The sequence below is a fragment of the Toxotes jaculatrix genome, chromosome 1, assembly GCF_017976425.1.
Source record: "Toxotes jaculatrix isolate fToxJac2 chromosome 1, fToxJac2.pri, whole genome shotgun sequence".
Lineage (NCBI taxonomy): Eukaryota > Metazoa > Chordata > Actinopteri > Toxotidae > Toxotes > Toxotes jaculatrix.
Window position 1 is genome coordinate 6,479,313 of NC_054394.1, and position 17,698 is coordinate 6,497,010.

Here is a 17,698-nt window from a genome sequence, read left to right on the forward strand (position 1 = left end):
GTCAGCTACAGGAGAATCACAAGTAGGAGAACTGCTCACATGCTTCTTGTTCTGACTGCTAAAGTTTCTTCTTTTGAAACCAGTAGTTAACCAGGATAAAAAAAATGTCTGTGGTCTAATGAGACATTTTTGCCCCTAAGCCATGCTGAAGCAGCTTTTTGGCAGTCTGAGTGACCCAGTGGTCAGACCAAATACCCTCAAATGACCTACTGGTCTGCTCAAATGCTGCAGTTAGATCATGCTTAGCTCAAGTTAGCTCCAAGCTGTTGTGACATTATGTCAAACAGAACCCTAAACCTAAACATAACCCTGGCCTGTGCACAGGCAGGCTGTGCTTAGGTAACATCGGTTTAACCTCTGTCCATTTGATTTTGCTATGATGAAATACACTGTACACTGTACCTGCTGAAGTTGTTTCATGTCAGTATGGTACAAGAAGAAAATTTGACCATGGTTCCTATTGCTCAAATATCACAGAATCAGCACTTCTGTCTGATCCAGTGTTTAGTGGGTCTGTGGGTGGAGAATGAGGTAAACTTTTAAGTAAGTGTCTAGGTGAGTTTTAAGTCATTTTAGCTTCAGCTTGTTGCCCTTTCTAATTTTACATTTTTATTTTGGTGAGACACTGAACTTTTCTTGCATGTGTTAAGAGTCAACTAAATGCTTACACCATGACTAAAATGATTTGTTTTTCGATCATGGAAAGCGAACGAACTGAGAAACATAAAAACGTAGGATGAACAAAATATTACAAACCCCCTACAGTACAGCCTCTAAATTTTCCAGTGAGTTGAAATCAACTCCTTTCCGGCACTGTCAACAACAGCTGAACACCGTAAACTCCATGAAGGTGAGTAGCCTGGTATTGCACGGATTTTGTGTTGAGTTCCCTCAGCTGCAGCCAGGTGTTCCCAATAAAGTGGCACCTCTGGTGTGTACACTAAGTTCTGTAAACTGCGACTCCCGTCGTTCCTTGCGTCATTGTGTCAACATGGCGCCTGTCTGCCGGACAAAAGGCGAATCTGTCTGACGGTGGATTGAAACCCAATTAGAAACAGAGGAGACATTTTGGGAAAACTGTCAGTGTCCGTGTTCCCCGGCTCCCCCAGGCAATACATATATGGTGGAATAAACGTCCGCGGAGGCTCTTAGACTGGAATATTAAGGTAACTTAAGTCCTGCAGCTCCAACTACTGCTGCCTTCAAACGGTTCTGCTAGCCCGATACATTTCCTTTTCTCTGTATGGTGATAACTGAAAACTCCTTAAAAAATCCGCCTGTGCTGCGGCATTTGACTTGGCAGTTAAGGTTCACGCAACCTAAACTGATATTAACGATCTTATCTGAATAACAAAAAGTCAGTCTCTAATTCGGCATGCTCGTAGTTCACCAAAAAGGATTTAATCAAACACAATGTCAACTTTTCCAGTTGGTCCATAATGCGCGCTGCCGCGATACATGGTGTATTTTTGTCGTGTGTGATAATTACGACGAGCAACAGTAACGAAGCAGTAATAAAATGAACTGCATTGTGGTGCTTCGAATGGGTTAGTTTATAATATATATGCCGAATAAAGGAGTTGTTCTTGATTGTCAGAAACACGTCTTAAGACACCCTCTATCGGGAATGCCTACTTTTCTGAAAGAAGGACACGATTAAAATCCATTTTCTTTTAGCGTCACTCGACGTGAATGTGGATCAGTTCTAGAGAGCGATCAGTATCGGGGCTACCTTGACACTGGGGATCACCACAGGTTAGTCTCCACATGAGCCAGCTGTCCTTTTTGGTTGAATTTCGCTTTCCAAGGCCAGTTAAAAAGTTACCTACTATAATTTGTCTATGTGCTCAGCTGGCACGTCTGCAACCAGGATACAGTTTATTGCCACGTCTGGTTGGACAGTTCACTGGGTTCATTGATAGTAATACCGTTTATCTTTTAACATGTTAGACCTTTCTCAGAAGTAAGCCTTCAAGGTTTTGCCAACATGAAATTATTTTGGTCTGAGGACTAAACGGGATGCTGATGCAAAGCCTCAACCGGGGCACAGTTGGAGAGTTTCTTGATATATTACAATATAATCCTCAGGGGATTGTGTTGGGAAGCTCTCTGCTCCATGGGGAGGTCAGAGGTCAAGTTCAGCTACCGAGCAGCACAGCTGGGGCTGGTTGGGCTTCAGTGTCTTGCACAAGGACACTTCAGGATTGTGTGAGTTGGAAGGATAAATTACTTTTTGAGTTAAACTGTTAAAGTATTACACTGGTTGTGATCTCAGCGTTTGAGTGTGTGTGTGTGTGTATTTTCATGTGTATCCATACTCCTGTACTTTGTGCTGTTGCCGCTTAGCAGAGCTCTCTTAAGGAGTTCAGCAGTGCAAGTCAGCACTATTTGATTACTAGTCCCTCTGTCCCTTCTTGCACACGTGCTCTGTACCAGCCTGACATAATTACACTTACTCCTGATTTGCTGTCAGTCCACTAAATCCTGAACTCTGACAAAGTCTCTTCAGCTAATGTCATTTACCACTTCCAAAGCTGCTGATATTCATTAAAAACTAGACCACATAATATGTATTTTTAATAGTTTCCAAACTATTTCTGTCAATTCACTTGATGTTGTCTCTCCTTTATAATGATAATAACTACACCAAAAAATCTGGGCTGCTCTAAAAAGGTACAGTGAGAACCTTGTCCTTGCTGTGCCAGTGTTATTGTTTTACTAAAATGAGTGCGGCTGCTAGAAAGTCACAGTTAACTTATTGTAGCCACAGTGAGAAATGTTGGTGATCACCAACTTTGGTGGCAGGATCCTGATTCCAGATAGATGAGACCAAATGAAAGCTTAAATTTAAAACGATCTGCCGGCTACTGTGGCAAATACATTATGTAAAGGCTGGTTTCCTGCCTTGATAAGGTTCTGGGTGAGGAGAAATGCATTTTCTGGTAGACACTCTTGTATACTAGGCTGTGTTAAATGATTTGCCTGATTCTTTTTTCAGGACAGGAAGGAAAAAGTTGTGTTTGCCTCCTCCTCGTCACATGGTGTCATTGTGCATCCAAAAGCCACTGTGTCTTTTTAAAAATAGTCACACCTCGAAAAGGAAGGTTGGTTTCCTGCCAGTGTGACAAGTAGAGACTGCAGATAAATTAGACCAAATATCCTTGTTTTTGCCTTGTGGCTGGTTGTACTGAACTTTGTAGCAGTAGGATGTGCTCTGATGCTACTGCACACTACAGCAAACAAAAAGAAAAACAGTCAATTTGGAGGAGGCAATTTGCAAGTTGGCTTTTTTTTTCCTGGCTCAAGCTTTGTTAAGTAGTGTAGGTAGACTGGACTTTAGTTCGAGACCCGGTGGACTGCTTAAAGATAGTGACATGTTTACAGCTATTTGTCTCTGTCTGCAGCAGTCTGTATGAAGAGATTATTTATTCCAATCTTCAATCAACTCTGAAGGCTGAAATTGAAACTTTTTTTTTTGCCTTGTTATTTATTTATTTTTTACTAAAATTAAATTCAATAATACCTCACTTATAAAAGCCAGGGGCCATTAAATGTGAGTTTCAGAGAGAGTCTATGAACTTGGTTTCAGTGTTTATATTTACACACACCAACACACACACACACACACACACACACACACACATATATGTATACAAATTCTTCCACACAGATGCACTGCATGGTGCAATTGAGCAGTGAACATCCAGTCATGCTCTGTGGCATGTAGAGGGAGTAATGGCAGAGAGGAAGAAACAGTCCAAAGTGTTGCTTCATGTCATGTTGGAAGATGACTGTAGCGCTTGTTGTAATGTAATGAAAAGGCAGGGCACTCCTGCATTATACTGAAACAGCTTTCTACTCAACATTGGCTTAAATTCCAGGAATGCCATGTCTTTGACGACTTACGCTCAGATGCCACTGCTTCCCAGTGGAGCAGCACGCCTGATACTGAGGGTATCTGTCCTTTGTTATAATAACATTAGAGCCACACAGGCAGGCTTTTCCTCATTCATAGTCTTAACCTGGGCACTCCTCCCAGGTTAAGACTTGCCCAGGTTGATTAAATCACTTGGTTTCAGTTTAGGTAAATCTTACATCAGACAACTCTTTCTCACTTGTTTCAAACTAACCACTTTTTGGCCACACACACACACTGAGTTGCGTGCACTGCAGTAACTTGAGTGGGGACTGGAGGCTTCTATGTGTGAGGCGGTGTAGCCAGTGTCTACTGATAGCCTGCATGTGAGGTGTTTAGGGGACATCTGTAAACCGTAGCTACAGAAAATAACCTGGGTTGCACGCTTCCCCTCTAAACTGCATGAGTCTCTGCATGCACACAAGCCTCACACCTCGACACCCACCAATACAAGTAAGTTCTCAACCTGTGGGAAACACTGTAAATGAAAACAGTGTTTAAACTGTGGAGCTTTTGCACACCTGAGTCACATGCATGTCTTTTCTCTACTCTGTTTCTACACTGTTTTCAGACTCTGAGATAATAAAAAAAACTTGCATTGATGCTGAAAACCTGTGTAAGCCTACTTTTTTTTTCCACACAGAAAACTAATATATTAGTATAATAATATACTAATATATACTAAGATAAGCAGAATCCCTAATGGCACTGGTATCAGTAAAATTTTAGCAATTCCAATACCTATTCATTTTGTGATTTTTGTATTGATTACATCAGTTTAGCAAATAACAGCAATAAGAGTAAAGCAGAGAGACTGCAAACAAGACTTCAGAAATAGCAGGCTAAAACAAGTTAAAACAGTGTATTTAACTGTGCATGTGCAACAAAAGACAAGACAAATCATTTTGATCAGTTATTGTGAAATGTAATAATATGATCATTCAGCCATAATCTTGCCGTCCCGGATCGATCCTGTGTATCAGTCTAAGTGTCTCACAATCTACAGCATGACTCATCCTCTGCAGCAGAGAGAGAAAGTATGGAGCTTGGCTGCCTGAGATGTAAATTTTCCTTGGCAATTTTCCCAAGACGCACGCACGTACACACACAACACTCGACCTCGCCCTCCCTCTCTATATAAGTGTTGACATGTCTGCTGACGTTGATTCTCTGCTGTGGCCTGTTTTTCCTCTCGGCATCAGAGAGGAAAGCATCAAGACAGATGTGCTATCTCATTTGTCTGTTTTTCTTCCTTTTTAGCTCTGCTCCTCTCTCAGTTCAGTTCAGTGACTGTTATTATGACGGTTGTTTTAGAAATGACACATCATTTGTACACATTTAACAACATGTGATATATAAAAATCCATCTGTAGATTAATGCACTAAAGCCGCATTGACGTGAGCATGTATTTGCTTTACTATAGAATTATAACTGGGTCCATTAAATTATTTGGCTAACATTGTGTGATTATTGGGGTTGAAAACATTATCCACTGTAATAAAAATCTTGTTTAATCTGGAGGAATGCACTTCAGATCTGGACAGCAGCTGCTGAGCTCTGATGTCTTCTGGTGTGTATATGTGTGTGCGTGTGTGTTGTAAATCTGCAGACAGGAAGTGAGCAGACGTGGCTGTGCTTTTATTTTGTGCTGTGATTGTCATCTTGGTCGTGTGTTTTGTGGATGTAAAGCTCAACAGATAAAGCAAGGTCACTAATCCAAAGTTGCAAATGTAATTAAAAACTCTTTAAACTTATAGTCCTTAAACATTTTCATTGTATCAACCGCCATGTTTGATACTGTTTATTATAGCCAGCATTTTTTCTGCAATAACCATTCAATGGATTTGTGTTCTTTAATTTCCTCTGCCATGTACAGTAGTTTTCATTGTGAATTGCATAACCACACACAGGCAAGTCACATAAAACAGTGCATGCACATACTGGAAGACAGTGCTGTCTTCTTTAGTCTCCTTTATTAAATCAGTGTGGCACCATGAATCCCTCTAGATATTTCCTGTCTCCAGTGGTTGATTAGTTTTATTTTGTACAGACCTTTGGAACCTGTATTAATAAAATGCTTTTACCATTTTCAACTGTAACTACAGCTGTCGCCAAATCACTCAGGACTGAAATCTTTTTGTTCTGGAATAAAACTCAGAGGCGCACTGTGGAGTTTTGTTGCAAACAAACAAACAAATGTATATTTGTCTCACACCTAAACCCACTGTGTGTAGGTCTGTTTTCCCTTCAATTAAAAAAAAAATATTTCAAACTATGTTTTCTTGCCAGCAGTCTGCTTCCTCACTGACTTTCTTGTGTATGGCTACACTTCTTTTACATGTTAGTGCATTCAGCGAACAGAGGGATGTGATTGGTGCCACCTGTGTGCACACTGCAAACAAGAGAGAGACTCACTCCATAAACATTGCTCCATAACATGATTAGCGGTCATAAAGTTCATAGGTTACTTTTTGTTTACTGTACATCCGTACTACTTCGAACAGTGTTCCATTAATTTCTCTATTACGTGAATAACATGGCTGTTTGAATGAATTTTAAATGAGAGGCAATTCGTTCAAATGTACTAAACTGTACTAAATCACAGCACCTGAGTTAATTTCCTTCTTTGGTATTAATGTTGTTGTTGTCATATCCTCCAGGATGTTCCAGCAGTGTGAGGAGCCTCGTTTCACCATCGAGCAGATTGACCTCCTCCAGAGGCTAAGGAGGACGGGGATTACCCAGGCCGAGGTCCTCCACGCCCTGGACACCCTGGACCACCTGGACCGCCAACATGGACACAAGTTGACCCACAAACCTTCCTACATGCCTCCCTCGTCTTCCTTGTCTTCTTCAAGTGCTGTCGCCGCTTCTTCCTCCATGACTTCCACCGCCACTCAGACAAGTTTCCCGGACAACCAGCTCTCACTGTCACCTAATAACAACTTCGAAACCACCTCCCTGCCTCTGCCAGTTCCAGTAGCCTCACCTGTCGTCATATCAGCGGTGTCTCAGAACGGTCTAGTTGCTGTCAGCAATGGGAAGCTGTCACCACCCCGGTTTCCTCTTGGTGTGGTTAGTGGCAGTGTGGCAGCACCAGGCTACGGGTTTGAGGCCAGTGAAGAGGACATAGATGTTGATGACAAGGTGGAAGACTTGATGAGGTAAGACCAGACTTGTTTTAACTTAGACTAGGTTAGGCCAGGACTGACTAGATCAGGATGAACCAGGCCAAACCAGCTCAGAAAGGTCCAGATGATTCCCAGAGAAAAGCTAAAGGAAAACACTTTTAAACTGGTGTGCCAACACCTTGAGGAAACGTCTTCAGATGTGTCACAAACATGGAAGAACTGATTAGAATTAGGTGGTTGAAGGTCAAAGGTCAAGCTCACTGACCTCATAAAACATGTTTTTAACCGTAGTGCAAGAACTCTTATGCTAAATATGGCAAAATACACTTAATACCTGTTATCCAATTCCTTCAAAGCCTTCACTTCATATATTATGAATCTGGACAGACATGAATATAAGCTGCTACTGGTATACAGCTGCAAGGCCGTAATCCTAGTTTTTGTTTCTTTTCTCATCGGCCCATTCCACATCAAAAGACACTAGTCAACAGAGATGAGATTTATAACATAATGCTTTGGTTAGAAAGGAGCGAAGGCTTCAAAGACGAGGACTAACTTTGTGGTCTCGCAACTGTATGTCTGGTTAACTTTCCCACTTCCAACAAATGCAGTGCACGTCCTCTTCCCTGAGCTTTTAATCTGGCATTATGTCCCACACAGTGGAGGAGTCAGTTTCCTGGTCTATCCTAAACCAAGGATAGACCATCATTCCACCTGTCCAATAAAATGCTTTATTTAAGCAAGGACTCTGTAGATGGATCCCTGTCTCCAAACTGGCACAAGCTAAGGTGCATTTTATGACAATAATCTCTCCCATCTGTTCATCCATCTAAAATAGTGACTGATAGTTACTCTGGTTCTTACCGCTCACAACACAGACACAATACCTGAGGAAAAGCTTCAGCCACTGTTTCCAGGTTTAGCTGACCTCTTAGTTACTACATGTGAAGTTGTAAACAAAGAGGAAACAGCAATAAAAAGACTACAAACATAAACTTGTTTGCACTAGTTGGCAAACTCGAAGCAACATGCATTTTCAATGTTTTCTGAGTTTACCAAGAAGCCAAACCTCATTGCTGACAGTTGAAAAGAGAGGCAGAACTCAGGACACAGGCACTAGCACCTACAAACTGTACTTGGTTTGGTAATAAACAGTACCCATAATTGTGATCATTCTAATTAGGACAGGGTTCTGCCATGAAACCACACAGAACAGGTGTTAATACAAAAGCCTGATGCTGGACTGGCTTGCTTATAGCTCACACTGAATCTGAAAATGATGTGAGGATTACTGCCCACACACACGCACACGCACACGCACACACACACACACACACGCACACGCACACACCCTCCAATGCCTCTCTCATCTGTAGTCTGTGGCCAGACAACAATAATCAGAGCGGTATTGATTTGAGGGTCTGTGAAGATGAAATCAAACCATAAGAGCAGAGAATATTACAGCATCCAATTCCTTCACATACTCAGCTGCTGCCAGTCATATATTGTTTATGTGAATTGCGGAATTACAGCTGGTTTGAGTAAAATCACGGTTGTCTTGTGAATTGTATGTTAGTAAAGTCAGACTGTTGGAGATATACATGTATTATACACAGTGTAAACAGTATCTCTCCTTGTAGAAGGGACAGTGCTTTGATCAAAGAGGAGATTAAGTCCTTCCTGGCGAACAGGCGGATTTCCCAGGCTGTGGTCGCTCAGGTAACGGGTGAGTATCAGCTTCATCCGTGCTTTAACCAGGCCCACTAAATCACTACCAGAAAGGGTTGGCATGTCAGCAAGCATCCGGCTGACTGAGGACTCAGATCTCACTCCGCTCCTCTTCCTCTTAGGGATCAGTCAGAGTCGCATCTCCCACTGGCTCCTACAACAGGGATCGGACCTCAGTGAGCAGAAGAAACGAGCCTTCTTCCGCTGGTACCAGCTGGAGAAGACCAACCCAGGTAACCTTCACCTTCTTCCACTGGTGAAAATATACTGTAAAAAAAGGGACAGAAAGTTTTTCAGTAACCAGTCAGCTGCACTGAATGCATGACTGCCACTGCTGACTTCAGTAACACTTAGAGTTAGTCAACGCTGACTGAGCGAAAGTCACAGCATTTATACTCCCACTAAAAGAGGACAATCACCTCTATCACGTAATGAGTCAAAGAGACAGGTAATCTGTAAAAGTAGGTTTTATATTGGACAATGCATGTCCACTGCATATTGTCAGAGTGTCCTTGAGAAGGACCCTGGACACCCTGTTCTGACAGCTCTAATTCATCAGTGCTGAGAAGTAGTTTTGTCACTGAGCTCATTGGTATTCAAAGCTGCGACTGCAATATGAACTAAAAGGAGGTGGATTTTTTTTAAAGTTATAATTCAGCAGCAGAGGACTGGTGTTTGGAGAGTTGCAGATGTAGCATAATTTAAAGAGTCTTTTGAAAGAAAAGAAAACCGTGGCATCGGTGTATGTTTTTATGAGCATCTTGAGACGTTCCTTGTTTCAGAGAAACTGGAAAAACTGTAAACTGTTTTCCTGTGGCTGAACAATGACTGCATTGTGTCAAGCTGAGGCCAGCTTAGTGGAATGTAATGTATGGAAAAAGTAGAGTAGAGTCTAGTTTGAGTTATCCTGTGTCTTCACTTTAAAAACACAAGGCTGGCAGGATGCTTTAAGAAGAATCTCTTGAGTTTAATTTGGTTCGTTGGTTATTATTAATGCCGTACGGTCTTTGTGGCTTCAGGTGCCACTCTGGCCATGCGAGCTGCCCCACTGGCTCTGGAGGACGTGATGGACTGGCAACAAGCTCCGCCCTCTTTTGGCGGCACCCCTGGGGGCTTCCGTCTGCGGAGAGGGAGCAGATTCACCTGGAGGAAGGAGTGTCTGGCTGTGATGGAGAGGTGAGAGGGGAGGAGGAGTGTTTAGCAGGTGTGGATTGGCTGACATGTAACAGTACGACAGTATGATGTTTAATTGGCTTTTTAATTATGACATAGCTACTTCAGTGATAACCAGTACCCTGATGAAGCAAAGAGAGAGGAGATTGCCACTGCCTGCAACGCTGTCATTCAGAAACCAGGTAGGAAAAAGCACAGCTCCATTGTACTAAACATTATAAATATAATTGTTGATCATCAGTAAAGTTTCACAATTAAAAAAATAGTTTACTCTTTAGTTTGAGCAACTTCACTCACAGTTACAAAGCACACAGTTGTATCAGTGGGAGTGAGAGGATGAGGGTTCATTGGCTTACTTATGAGCACAGTGGTCACAGTGATAAAAGACTCAAGTCAAGTAGCCATATGGTTTAAATGTAAGTTTCTTTAAATGTAACTGGAAGTAGTGAGGGGAAATACATGATGATAATAACAGAGGTAAAATACTTGACAAGCAGAATATAGGAAAAACACTGTGGTGCTCCCTCTGCTGTGTCCATTAGTTTGTACACCGAGGCTGAGCAGAAGGTGTTAGTAAGGCTTTACAAATGTCCACTTACTAAACTTACTGTTGTTAATGTGGTGTGTATGTCAGGTTGTACACTTTTGGAGAATTTATTTAGTTTTATTTGATGCTAAGCACTCTCTTTTTTATTTATTTATTTAAACTTTATTTGACCAGCAAGTCTCTTGAGATATATGATCTCTTTTACAGGAAACATCTGGTCAGAATGGAAATGATAAATAAGTGTCACATAATTATATAAGAACACACATCACTCATTTACAACAAACACAACAAAACAAGGCCTAAGGGGCACAAGGAGGATAAAACTTGACTATTTCAAACAATTATATTCCTCATTAAACACTTTCTGAAAATCACCAGTGATTTTCAGACCCACAGGGAGAGACTGATGGAGTGGAGGACAGAGAGGCCCTGTAACTGTGATGTACATCTGATCCGTGTGTGTGTGTGTGTGTGTGTGTCACAGGAAAGAAGCTGTCTGATTTGGAGAGGGTCACATCTCTGAAGGTCTACAACTGGTTTGCCAACCGTCGCAAAGACATCAAGAGGCGTGCTAACATTGGTAATGTCTACCTCTGTGCGTGTGTGTGTGTGTGTGTTGACATGTAGTGGGTGTTACTGTAGATCTACATACAGTTTGTCTTAGCGTGATTAAAGAAGTCAACATTAATATCATGTTGGATTCTCAGCTAGTCTCTAACACATGAGGAGCTTTTACTCATCAGCACACATCCTTGTTGACCTGACGGGTGTTCCTGTTCCGTCCTGCTCATCACAAACACAACTGTAGAATTTCACACACACCTGGGCATCAGTGAGGAATACTAGTTCTTGTCATGACACCTGGAAACTCTTCCCTTTGCAGTTGTATGATTTCACATTAGCGGGATGTTGTTTCCCTCTTTAAGAGCAGCTTCTGGACTCCTTCATTCTTTGCATCGCTGTTTGCTTGCGTCTGAGTGTGGCGTTGATTGAGGTCGATATGCTATGATCAGGTTTGTGTTTTTGAAGAAGCAGCCATCTTGGAGAGTCACGGCATCGAGGTTCAAAGTCCAGGAGGGCAGTCCAACAGCGACGAGGTGGATGGCAACGACTTCCCTGATCAGGTGAACGTCCTCCTAACAGAGCTGCTGAGTGACAGTGGCAGACCACTGTATCTGCACTGTATGAATATGAGGAACAGTGAATGTACAGTTGGATCAGTGAACTTTGTCTTGGTGTAACGTGTTTAAATTTAGTCACATGTTTGATCCCTGTGTTTCAAAGGACCTTCAGTGTGGTCAGCAGCAGAATAAGTGTACATTTCCATATCCTCTTCATCCTGTGGTTGTTGTATAGCCTGTATGCTGCTCTGTTCCAGGGTTGTGAGGTGTCCTTATTTGACAAGAGAGCTGCAGCCAGACAGTTTGGTTTCGGTCGAGCTGACCTCTCCTCTCCAACCCAGGTACGTCCCAACAACGCACACTGTTGTTATCTGTCTTTTCGTCTCAAGTTAAGTTGATGAGGGCAGAGTGAGCTACAAATTTGCTACTGATTCCCCACTCTTCTTTGTTCAGGTTCCCACGCTGCTTCCCAGCTGGTTTTCCGCCCTGGGTAGAGGAGGCTTGTCCGGACAGAGAGGCACTTCTCTGAGTGGCCGCTCCCTGGTGACAGGGACGGGTCCTCAGGCAGAAGGTTCCAGGTTGACAGGCGTGGCCTGGTCTCCGCCGTCCCCTTCCCTCCAGGACGAACCCACCATTCACAGCGTGCTGTCCGAGCCCCAGGACCCGGTCGGGTTGGAGAAGGCGACTGTCAATCACAACAACCAAGCCCTTGCCGATCAGGTGGATGGGGCAGGGTGCAGCATGGGGAATGACATCAAGACGGAAACGCTGGAGGATGACTGAAGAGGGTGGTGGATATCGGAGTTGTCAGAGTCACAAATAGAACAGGTGTGTTAATATGCAAGCAGATTTTATAGGAATGTAATAAGTGAAAAAAAAAAAAGACCAAAAGTCGTGTAAACGCCAATCCTGAGATACCTCCCAACCCTACCTCCAACCACCAACCTGCTCCGCTACGCTCTTATAGGTATTATTAGTATATTATAACAAAGATAATAATAACGATAAACATGTATTTGTTAAAGTCCTCCCCATCAGACTGTGGAATATTTAAAATGCCTCAATAACCATAAATCAAACAAAGAAAGTGAAATAAACTATGAATTATTCAAATACAGTAAACGCCTACATAAAAGGAAATACATATAGGAATGTGTGTTGTTTTTCACAATATTTCTTTGTTGATTTGTTTTCATGAAGGCATTTTAAATCTTCCATTGGAGACTGAGTAACAGGACTTTGCATTGTGCAGATTTCCTCGAAAAACTGCATTTTCACAGCAGGACAACACTGTATTTGACACGGGGTTCAGATAAATTCAGGGTCTTGCACTGTGATCACAACACAACTGAACAGCCTCAAAAACTAAATACATGGATCAGAAAGTTAATTTTAACTGATTGTTTTGAAATTATTTAGCGCATGTTCATCACAGTTGATTATATTTTGAATTTTCGCTGTTGATTCCTTCCAGTGAGAAGAACAGCAGAATAAGCTTAATTTTCTTTAAAAAACAAAAAACAAAAAAAAACAAAAAACAAAGTCAAGGTCACATCACGTTGGTAATAATACTGTGAGCCTGAGATGATTCAAATGTAAAAAAGAAACAGAATGATCCATTCCCCTTCCCCTTGCCCTGATAAAATAAGCTCAACATATGGAAGCAAAGAAAGGCCATAAGAATTTGAATTTTATGAAAACACAATTGTGAAATTTGAACACCAACAACTTTACTCATTTCAAAACCTTTTTTTTAAATCGTCCATAGAAGATTTTTAAAAATTTAAAAAAGGGTCACAAATTCAACTGTCCAGGGTTTTCAGTCATTTATCTGAGCTTGTCTTTCTTGGATCACATCAAGAATCAAGAGTCTTTATTGTCATTATGAGAACATAATGACATTTTGCAGAGATTCCCGGCACACATGTAAATAACACTTTTAAAAAAGAAAAAAACAAGAGCGTTCCAGGTTCGAACCCCGGTCTGGGCTCTGCTGTGTGGAGTTTGCATGTTCTCCCTGTGCCTGTGTGGGTTTTCTTCCACAATCCAAAAACATGCACATTAGGTTAATTGGCTACTCTACGTTGCCCATAGGTGTGAGTGTGTGGTTGTCTGTCTTTGTGTGTCGGCCCTGTGATTGACTGGCGACCAGTCCAGGGTGTACTCCGCCTCTCACTGTAGTCAGCTGGGATAGGCTCCAGCTCCCCTGCAACCCTGACGGATCAAGCGGTATAGAAGATGGATGGATGGATGGAAGTGACAGCCCCATTAAATGCTCAGTAGACATACAATTTCACAATTAGGTCTTCAGTGTCTAATGAGGTTCAAATCCTCACAGCCTCTCTTTGCTTCCATATCAATAACAAGTAATTAAGACAAAAGTTACTCAGTACATAAACGTGGAAGGAAGCCCAAAGCGTCGACAGATTTGTTTAAAAAACTAGAAATGTGGACGTCCGGGTGACCGGGTGTTCTTTATTCATTTGTGCCCAGTTACCTGACGGGTACTCAGGCAGGATGAATGATCACTGTGAGATCGTCTATAATCAATACAGATCAGTCAGCTGGGAGAGATTCAACAGTGTAAGAAAACTGTTTAGATACTACAGATGAAAGTGTAAAGTGAATACATACATATATTACATGTGTATGTATGCATGCATACACACACATACGTATATACAATATATTATATAAACTGTGAGGGTATATGTACATGTGCCCTAATCCATTTCTATTTACAGTATATAGACATATTAGCTTCAAATGAGAGAAACTGTCAGTATGAGTCTTTCTTGTTGGTGAAAGGTGAGTGAAGCATTAGCCAAAGTATTAAGTTTAAAATTTTATGTATTTTCTGCGTGTATGATAGTCATGGATGGAACTACATATTAGAGATATGCTAATCAAAGACGCATCAGATGTGTCAAATTATTGCAAGCTAAATGCATAATTTTCCTTTTTTAGGTATATCCGTGTTCGTGCTCGATATGCCATGTGTTCGAAACACACACAGTCACGTTTAAATTCATTTAAAGTGGCACTTTGTTGGATCAGTATCATGGTGCTTAGAGTCCCTGCTGTTTAAACATTTCACTGATCAGAATGAGTGACAGACCACCGAAGCAGTAGGAAGAGAGAAAAAAACGATGATTTGGGAAACTGATGCTTTCCTCAGAAAGCTAATGGCTTACTTTTAGTGAGCAAGTTGGAGCCTCTTGAAACAACGACAACAAGAAGTCTTCTTTACCTGAAACATACATGTTTGATCAAAGTAGTCAAATCAAGAAATATTTATCTCAGTACAGCCATTGTAGAAGTCCAGCAGTTTTCTGCATCACTTTAATCTCCTCAAGGAACCGTTAACAGTCAAAATACAAAGTAATTATCAGGAAAGTTATCTGGGTAAAGTTGTAGATGACACATTAACACCTTATGAAGTTGTTAGTGCTAACCTGTTAGCCAGCAGTTGCCTAGTTACACATCCAGCAGACACAGATACAACAGTAGCATTTGGAGGTGGACACTGAGCAACTTTAAGTACAGCGTTCATTCTCCTTTCAGCTCTGTTTTGAGGAAAGTATCTCACTGTTAAGCTGCTAAATGTTCCACTATCCTCACTAGCTGTTACTGACTTTGTCTGCTGTTTGGACTAGTAGCTTACAGTAGGTTTACTGGGGCTTTTTCACTAAGACATCAGCTGGATACAGCTTGAAGGTCAATGAGAGAGGAGTTTGTGGACCAGAAAACTAAAAACACTGAGCTAAAAGAGGCTTAAAAGCTAATAGTCAGGTGATAATTCTCTGTGGGTTGGCTGCTATAGGTAACCCCTGTCACATTACACGTACACATTTGTTCCCTTCTCAGTGTTAAAAAAACAGATTAGTGCAGCTTTAATCCCTGATGAGGTTGTAACTGAAAACATTTCTAATGAAAGTTCAGATGTTGAAAGTAGTGTTTGCCTCTTGTGTTCACATTTTGCTGCTCACATTTTACAACCTTTTTGTGACACATTAACAACTGACAGTATAAACTTTCTCACCTATTAAAAGTAAATAACAGTGGAGTGCAGTAGATTAATTAATATAAATCCCAAATCCAACTCTACAGAACCGTCTCTCTAATATTTCATGTTTTTTTTTGTTCAGGACATGAAATGTGCTGTACGATTTTAAGTTGAAGTGCCTTATTTTTTGCAGTGTACTGACACAGGATCAGTGCACGAAGAAGGACTTCTACAATGGCTGCACACACATCACTAATGCAAGAGAGCTAAACACATGATGTTCTGCTACAGCCAACGCTAAAGTGGCTTCAGTCAAACCGGTTCATCGTTGTTCATCACCAGGTGCTTTACAGGCTAAGCTACTAGTTCAGAGTTCAAAGCTCAACACAAATACCTCACTTTATCGCCCTTAGCTACAGTATAAGCTACACCCCGCAGGTTCCTCCACAGCTGCTTCAATGTGAATCAAAGTTTAGACTGTTTGGAGTAAAAATAACTGTTGAGCTGATCTATTCAGAGGAGACTGACAGCGAACTGTGATGAGGCTGTAGAGATGGTTCGTGCTGGCTGACAACAGAAAGGTCAGTGTCCTGTAAAAGGGAAATTCCCTCTCAAACTCGAGCCAAGAAACATTAAGTTGGAAAGTAAAGGGAAATTCCACTCCAAAAAGGATTTATTCATTCATCACCTCCGGCTTCTGCTGTCGGAGTCCATTGAATAATTGTAAAAAAAAAAAAAAAAGATTTTCCTCTCATCCTGGTGGAAAACACATCTTCAGTGGTGGGTTCAGACAAAATGTCTGAGAAAATGTAAATTTTGTGGTGGAATGTCTCTTTAATTGTACGGCAGCAGAGCTGTCCTGGGTGTCTTTGCTTTAAGCATTTATAAACTCTGAGGCTTCATTAGTCAGTTATGTAGCTTTCTGTTATTTGTTTGAATTATTTACACCAAAATATCAACATATGCTATCCCGCTGAGGGTTAGAAAAAGTTTTTTTTTTTTTTTTTTTTCTTTTTAATCTGCTAAGTAGAAGCCTTTCTGGGGTGAATCTGTGGATTCATTTAAGACAAAGTGCTGTTCTGAGATTATTTCAGGAGTTTAAATCATTTAAGCTGCTGCCCGAAGTTGTACTTTGGAGTTCTGAAGCAGCAAATTGATAGTAGTTAGTTCTTTAGTCATTTTTAGTGTGGAGCCAAAAAATCTGAAAGCAAAAAGAAAGAAGAAGTGAAAACAATGAATCAGATTAACAACAAAAAAATGTTAGCACACACACACACACACACGATGAGAAACCAATAACGATAAACAGAGAACAAAATGTAAGCGATAAATGAAAAGCTTAAGTGAGGTTTCTGTCTTATTTTGTGTGAAATAGTTGTTTTGCTTTCATCCTACTTTGTTCCTTTCACGGAAACGAACAAAGTCCTACTCCGTCCTACTCACGGAAAATTTAGCAAAAAAGTTTTTACACCTGACTAAGGTGGAAAATTTGGTGTATTGATGAAAGCGAAAGACAAAAAGTCAGATGGAATCTGTCAAAACGAATAAACCATGACGTACATGAATCAGAGCCTTCAGCAAATGAATACGTGAAGCTGAGGTGAATCTTGCGTCCCTTGTGTCAGTCTTCTGTGTAGGGCCACTAGGAAACTCTGCGGTTCTAAAACGGGGCCAAAAACTGACTCGACTGGATTCAAGAAATAAATCAAAATAACTATCTCACATAATGAAAGCAGAACAGCTGATATCACGACGGCAGTCTCACGATCGATTCTGTTGTTTCTCAGTTACAGGTTTGCTTCCTATTGATCGGTCCTGGCCTTTGTATTCTGACCACATTTCTTTTTGCTTTCAGCTTTTTAAACCCAAACTGGCTCCAGACTTTTAGTGAGAGAATGTGTGTTCAGATTATAATCGACTTAAAATTTCTCCTGAGATAGAAACACAATAATCCCAAGTTTCCCTTGAACGACACAGAAAGCCTTTTCTCTTCCAGTTGTATTCAGCGCAGTGTCAGGCTGCTTCTGACGGTGCGGACAGCTCCATGTTGAGCCTTCTCATTGGTTAAAATG

The 17,698-nt window shown here is 41.2% G+C and overlaps 2 protein-coding genes across 4 annotated transcripts in view; one reads left to right on the plus strand and one right to left on the minus strand.

The window, feature by feature from the left end:
• Positions 1–17,698, minus strand: part of kif13ba (kinesin family member 13Ba) — a 64,009-nt gene that overhangs the window by 937 nt on the left and 45,374 nt on the right. The window lies entirely within an intron of this gene.
• On the plus strand, positions 1,000–12,533 carry LOC121179060 (homeobox-containing protein 1-like). Of its 3 annotated transcripts, none has more exons than XM_041033652.1 (10): positions 1,000–1,166; positions 6,578–7,081; positions 8,689–8,774; positions 8,899–9,009; positions 9,796–9,952; positions 10,049–10,131; positions 10,984–11,079; positions 11,529–11,623; positions 11,878–11,961; positions 12,074–12,533. In XM_041033652.1, exons 2-10 carry the CDS (start codon positions 6,579–6,581, stop codon positions 12,401–12,403), a joined length of 1,545 nt encoding a protein of 514 aa, XP_040889586.1. In that variant the 5' UTR covers positions 1,000–1,166; position 6,578; the 3' UTR covers positions 12,404–12,533. The 3 variants fall into 3 exon arrangements, with proteins under 3 accessions (XP_040889586.1, XP_040889595.1, XP_040889604.1); XM_041033661.1 differs by having other exon boundaries at positions 11,532–11,623; XM_041033670.1 differs by having other exon boundaries at positions 11,535–11,623.